Genomic DNA, 6868 nt, shown 5'->3' on the forward strand with positions numbered 1-6868 from the left:
GTACAATGGCCGCCGTGGCAAAGTACAAAAAGGTGGCCTGCGAGAATGTGTATTCGCGGTTCTTAAATAAAGCACTTACCTTCTGTCGAAGACGAGAAAGGTAAAATTACCTATCAGAGATTACAAAAGAAAGTTAAGTCGATCTCTGCAGGATGAAGTAAAGTCTTTGCTCATTTTGTTACTTCTCATAAGTATTATCTACTGACCTGAGCCAAGATAATGAAAAGGAAATCGCGGCTTTTCATTTTTTATACGTGGATTTTAACTCCAAATTTCATTTCTAGTTTCTTCTTTTATCATTGATACAAATTTTCTCATCAGCAAGAAGGCTTCGCTTCCCGTTGTCTTGTTCTTCCATCTGCCTGTCAGAATTTTTAGATATTTGTATTAAGCGTGCGCCAATCTGCCCACCAGCCAATCCGATTACTGCGAATGTGACAAGGTGTTAGCTTCTCATCAGCGAAGCATATATTATTTAGTATACTAATGAACTGTCCATTACGGCTCTCTTGTTGCATGTTGATTTTCTTCTTAACTACTCTACCTTTGAGACCAGCAATGCCACTACTATTAGATGGAAGAAATGAAATATGAGTCGCGGTTACTTTTTCTGATCGGTAATGGTTTTCAGGGCGCAGAAAAAAAGCTAACAATCGCCTTCATTGTTCCTAGGGGTTATTGACGAGTAAAGCTATAGAAAAAATAAATAAAGCTGGCTTGACTTGCGTCTATTGACTTACAATGACAAATTGTTACAGAAAAGACTCTTCAGACCCTTTATCTTGCCATGGAAAGCCGTTGGAATCGTAGAAAAGGCTAGTTACGTACAGAGGAGACAATAACAATAGGCAGGCAAATTGAGATAAATAAAAAGGAACACAAAAACTTAAGCTCAAAAGTGCAACTCGGAAATTACAATCGCGTATCAAGATCTTGCTGATTTTGTGTGTTTTCTGTAAATGTGGTAATGTTTTGTGTAATCACTTGTTCTTGAAGTTTTTCCAACGAGTTTCTAATCAATGAATGTATTTTGCATGACTTTTCGTTCGTGTTCAAAATATAATACACAATGAGGAGTGATAATCCCTTGCAAAGTTATAATGGGAATATTGCAAAGCACAACGGACATAGATTACACTTAGATACCGTTTATCACCTAGTTTGACGGTTCAACAAAAATATTGTGCAAAGTAAATATTCCTGCCAGTTCTTTTTTTTTTTTCAATCTTTTCTTGCTCATTTTGAATTAATGTGCTTATTTAAGAAGTCAAAATGTTTTTGTCAAAACTATCATGAGGTTATTCAAACTCTTTTTCGGCTCTCGTTAGTGTTGCATGCACTGTCTGTAAGTCAGCTTGGTATACTCATATCTAAATTAATTGCATTGTTTCAATGACGGCTCGTTTACGTGATACGATAATAGTACAGATCGTATAATATTCGATGAGATAAATCAGACTCAAATCCCTTTTCAATGGAGGAAAATTTTCATCACGTAGCCTTTTACAATCGCGTTTCCACTCATGCTGAGAACTGATGACTTTAAACACGAAAGTGCCAAAAAATCCAAAAATCGATTTAGAGGATATGAAGCTCTTTTAACATAAATAAACAACTTGAATGATAATCCTAACTAAGGCAAAGCAAGAGAAGAATATCGATTGTTGCGTAACGTAAACCTTGGACGGAGATGTATATGCCACGAGCCTGAAGACCTGTGGCTAAATACGTTAATTTTGATCCAGTCGATCACACTCTTCCTGGAATCGTGGAGTTTAAAATTTTTGGAAAGCTTTTTGGAATGATGTACAGGTTGTTGATGCGAAACAAGGGCGAATCTATATAAGTCGTAACACATACTACTTACGCACATGCTCTTTTCCGTCAAAGCTTGGGTCAGCTGTGGCTAAATTAGTTAATTTCCATACCGGCAAATCATCAAACACAAAGTTTGTTTTTGTTTTTTTTTCTTTCCTTCCTTGGAATACTCATGTGTTACACTGACCGAGGCTTTCGAGACAGATACAAAAAATCAGGATCCGTGTGGCAAGGAATTTCCACAACCCCTTCAATTCATGAGCAAATCCGCTTCGCAAGCTGCAATCTCTCTAATATCAATTGTGTTTATTTTGCGAGGGAGCGAAATTTAACGTTGTAAGGTAAAGATTAAAGGAAGATGCCAAGTATATACAGGGTATAGTTTACCCTGCTTATAATCTACTTGGAATCCCTTCGCTGTTGTATGCCTCGTTTGACAATTTAAAAATGTTGAAAAGACGATCGCAAGTTGCTATGGATACTCCAATATTCAAAATTATACTTAAACCTGAAGTATTGTCCATTTACATCCCTCTCTTTTGAAAATGAAATGAGAGAAAACGAAATCATAACTATCGAAAAATTATTGATATTGGATACGTAAACTGTCCGCTACTTGTACGCAGCATTATAGAGTGTATATCGGCGTGTACATCACTATGCATTTAGGCCCTTGACTCCCACTCGTAAAAGATGCATGCTTGGAACATCAATTTCTTGCCCCTGGTAAAAAGATTGCACGATAGAGAGTAAACCCTCTCCCTTTCTCAAAAGACACCTAGAATTTGGCACCAACGCGTAAGCGAGATGGAGAGAGAGAAAATGAAATCAGTCGATCGATTAGTAGTGTTCGCTCCTGTCATTGCAAAAATTTTGGTACCAGAAAAGTTGTGAAAAAAACGAAAAAAACAGTTCAGAGGGGAAGGGGTGTCCAGACCCTCCGCCCCCCCCCCCCCCCACTGGAAGAATTTAATAACATCTCAACAAATCAGTTAGTTCTTAGATCAACTGTATAATTTTTTTTTACCTGTGGGAAACCTCACTTCGCAAATGAATCCTTTGATCGTTTCGCAGCTCAAGTCATTATACTTCCCGTACGTTTGTCGTGGATAATCCTTTGCAATGACCACACACGTTCCATCACCTGATGGCTCGTTCGGCTGCCAGAGCAAAGTTGATTTGTTCATTGGCTTACCATTAATCCATGTCCAAGTTTTATTATTCAAATGTAAGCCAATATACCACTCGTTATCTCTTGGATTAGAAAGATTTTGAATTTCTTGGGAAATGAACTCCCACTTTCTAATGGTCTCCAAGGTAACAAGATGCCCTCCATCTTGACTGCATCTTTCCTGACCATCGGCCCAATTGGCAGTATCACTGTTGTAGAAGATGAACTCGACGTTGTCGTGAACAGCTATTGAACAGAGGAAAACACACACTAAACACTTACACGCAGGTTTACCATACCAAGATTCTTCATGGCGGAGCTCGCAGAGCGTAGCCCCATAATTATACAAAATAGTAGTAACCCATCAAGCCGAAAAAATTTGGATGTACGACCGTACGACCGTACAAGGTGCTACTTTTAACATGCGTGGTCAACTGTACCGCGGGCCCGCCAACGCCACGGCTTTGTCCAGTAGTCCAGTGGTCAATGCACTGGGCTCCAAGTCGGACGACCCAGGTTCTAGTCCTGGCCGGGGCAAGGCGTTGTGCCCTTGAGACGTGCGGGAAAAAAAATGCGAGCTCCGCTTTTAGGCTTGGCTAAATCTATATATTACTCTGATCTCAACATCGCAAAATTTTAAAACACAACTTGTAACATCAAGGCAAAATATAATCGACAAGCAATGGCATGTTTTTCAGTACAAAATATTATGGCGATTATATGCACGTGAGAAAAACGAGACTCGACGGCCAAATTAATCTTTTATACAGAACTTTTTCTCGCTCTGTTATCTCAGTTCTATGTGCACTGTGAAATCAGGGTGAAGACACTTATATCGAAACAGAGTCAACGTGAAGGGATGCGAAGAGGTAGAACTGAGTGGAATAAGAATGATGAACTTACGTACGACGAATTTTTATGAAGAATTATCAGTAAAAATAACAAAATTGGGCTTGTTTTTTTGGTAAACATACAATTGCTGAACAAGCCTTAGCTTGAAGAAAAAGTGGAACTAAAGCCAAACGACTTACGATACGTAACATTTTGTAAGTAACATCTCGCGCCATTCTATTCTGTAAGAGCGTGAGAGGATACGTGATAATACCTGACGCCGGGCGTTTGAACATATCGGAAATATCTTTAATCTGAACCGATTCTTATCCCAGTAATAGCGTTTAAATTCGACATGTTTGTCCATCGCGCGCGAAACTTGTCAGCACTGTAGTCTGACACTTCTCAGAAGCAGTTAAGGAAGTAAGGAAACCCAGGAAGTAAGAAACCGTAGCACTTTCTTGAGGAATTATTTTTTTCAGTTTTTATGGTTTATCTACCTTTAAGCCTTTTCACATCCCCTTTCCTTAAAAATTTTGAAGACCTTGCGGCATTTTTAGAAGTTTACACCTTGATATTTACTTGAACATAAGACTGGGAACAACTCTAGTTGAAACAAAATATTTCAATTTGAGAAATGTTCTCATTCCTGTTGGTGTCCTGTTTTGGTCTAGCTGTTTTGAACGTTACCAATTTCCTTTCGGATGTATTTGTAAGTTCCCTAGAGTACCTCTTTGGACGTACTTTGTGTGACTTGTGCCGAAAACGGAATAGATAAACAAGTGGGATTTTAAATACAGTTTTGATGAGAAATAAACCCCAACACCTGCTCACCTGCTTTATTTTTGCACTTGCCATTCGGCAAAAAAATTCGAGCAAATATAGTTCTAGAAGTTGAACACAAACTGTTTTGTATCGCTCTTTGAAAGAAGATTACAGAATTTAGGGAATTGGTAATTATGTCAATTAAAGTTTACTTTGGAGAAAATATTTAATTTAGACCAACTTAGGTTCGTCCTAAAATGATTTTCAATGCCTTGAGACAATGAAATCAATAAGAAGCGATGTTAGTTTTGGGGATGATATCTGAAAAGTCGATATTAATAATCGCAAGTGAGGCTTAACTTTAAAGAGACTTACCTGAATAAGACCCTAATCCTCTGACATCTATGGTAGTCTATACATACAGGAAGAAGAATATCATGTAAAAAAACACTTAGGAAGATGTATGGTTCATCCATTTTTATGGGAAATTCGAAAAAAACATAGCACCATGATTAGTGTAAAGAGACACTAACCAGAATTAAATTGCAAAGACCAACAATGAACGATTTCTTCAAAATGTTTTGGTCATCCATATTCCTCGTTTACGTTCGTTTTGGTAGGATTATAAAAGCTGTTGCCGATTGCAACTGTTCGAGTAGTTATCTCTTTAGGTGTTAAGTGAGAATAGTGCATCGAATTTCGTATTCTTGTTGAAAGAACAATGGAATTGGATTTATGTTGGATAAAAGGGACAGTAGTGTTTGTTTATGTACCATGAAGAGTGGCCAATCGGAATTGCGGCAGCTGACAGTTTCTTGCTTTCGTTTGAAATGATGCTTTCAATCTTGCTTAAATTCATATAATTGCTTTTCTATGTGTTAGTCATTAGGCACAAATTATAGCAGATAAAACTCTTTATTCTTTCCTTTTCTTTTTTGGCTTCAAAGTTTAGAGCTAATTTAAAGATGATATCTGTAGAGAGGAATATCATATTGAAACCTAGGAAATTAATTTGAAAATTTTCCTCTACTACGTGCCTGAGATTTCAGTTGACATATTACTCTCAATCTATACTATCCTAGTTATTTATATCCTTCTTATTTGTTTCAAAGACAGGTAACTCTTTATCGAAACAAACAGATAAACGCAGTTGATTGGAAACTCAGCCATTTTGATTAAATTTCTCGCTTAGTTATTTGTTTTATCACTAACGTTAGCAAACAGAGTTCTTTCCTCATTTTTAATTTGCTCGTAAAATTGACGTTTTAGCCGTCAATTTCGACAGTTGCAGCGAGGCAGGTTGACATAATGGTATTCATAAAGTGTTTATCTGTGGCTTCGGCTATTTTCAAACCCCTCTTACCTTTAGACTCTTTTGCTTATTTTCAAGTCTTTTTACTACATTACTATCTTTTTGTTTGTGAAAAGAAATTTATGCTCAGCTTTACAGCTGTTTACATTTCAGAAAAAAAAACACTCTCAGCAAGTTTCGAGAGGACATTAGCTTTAAACTAACGCTCGAGTATACTTCTGATGCCTCTACATCATTTTACATTTTAATCATCAGATCATGGAGGGGTTGCAAATTTATCATCATTGGATAACAAGATCAAACAGTTAATTTTTCTTTCAAGTAATATGTTTCCAAGAGTAACGAATTTAATTTGAAAAATGCTCTGATAAACCATAATTATTATTTAAGTCTAATTTACATTCGTCTTTCCCTACAAAGTGATAATAATTCAGCTCAAATTGCATTTTATCGGTGGATGTATAGTTTTGGCCAAAAAAAAAAAAAACTAACACATTACAGTTTTTTGTCTTTTCGCTGATTTTTAAATAACCAAAGATCACGAATGGATAAACATTTTGGCCCTATTTCCAGACTCTTGTGTGTCCAGAGTTCGGTATTGTGTTGAATCGCATGGGTGGTCTCAGGGAGGGTGTATCAATTGAATCAGTTATGGATTGAGGTTCAATAAAAAATGAATGTGAAAGATAAGTTCTTTTATTTATATTTATATTTTTTCAAACACTATCATGGGTGAAAGAGTTGAGCGAAGGACGATGTATTTGAATTCGGTTCATTGAATAAACTGAGCCCAAGAGTAACGTGAGGTCGTTAATCCGTTGATGTTTCAGTTGAGAGAAGTCCTGAGTTAGACTATTGACGGTGGCAGAGGCTGACATTTCGACAACCTCAGCGGAGGTCCGCAGAGTCGATAAAGAGTTGTTGTCAGTAGATTGTTTTTGATATTATTTTCTGTGAAGGCTCTGGTGGTG

At 37.1% G+C, this 6868-nt stretch overlaps 1 protein-coding gene across 2 annotated transcripts in view; it reads right to left on the minus strand.

The window, feature by feature from the left end:
* LOC113676382 (uncharacterized) overlaps window positions 1-5338 on the minus strand; it is a 16800-nt gene extending 11462 nt beyond the window's left edge. Inside the window, exons 1-3 of one of the 2 annotated variants that reach the window (XM_027193037.2) lie at window positions 5119-5338; window positions 4961-4997; window positions 2846-3235 (exon numbers count right to left, since the gene is read on the minus strand). In XM_027193037.2, coding sequence (XP_027048838.2) covers window positions 2846-3235; window positions 4961-4997; window positions 5119-5178 — 487 coding nt within the window. In that variant the 5' untranslated portion in view covers window positions 5179-5338. Of the gene's footprint in view, window positions 1-79; window positions 111-206; window positions 380-2845; window positions 3236-4960; window positions 4998-5118 lie in introns of those variants that run through there. The other variant, XM_089196789.1, reaches the window with a different exon arrangement.
* Between the last annotated feature and the right edge of the window lie 1530 nt (window positions 5339-6868).

The sequence above is a fragment of the Pocillopora damicornis genome, chromosome 2, assembly GCF_964200805.1.
Source record: "Pocillopora damicornis chromosome 2, jaPocDami1.2, whole genome shotgun sequence".
Classification (NCBI taxonomy): Eukaryota; Metazoa; Cnidaria; class Anthozoa; order Scleractinia; family Pocilloporidae; genus Pocillopora; species Pocillopora damicornis.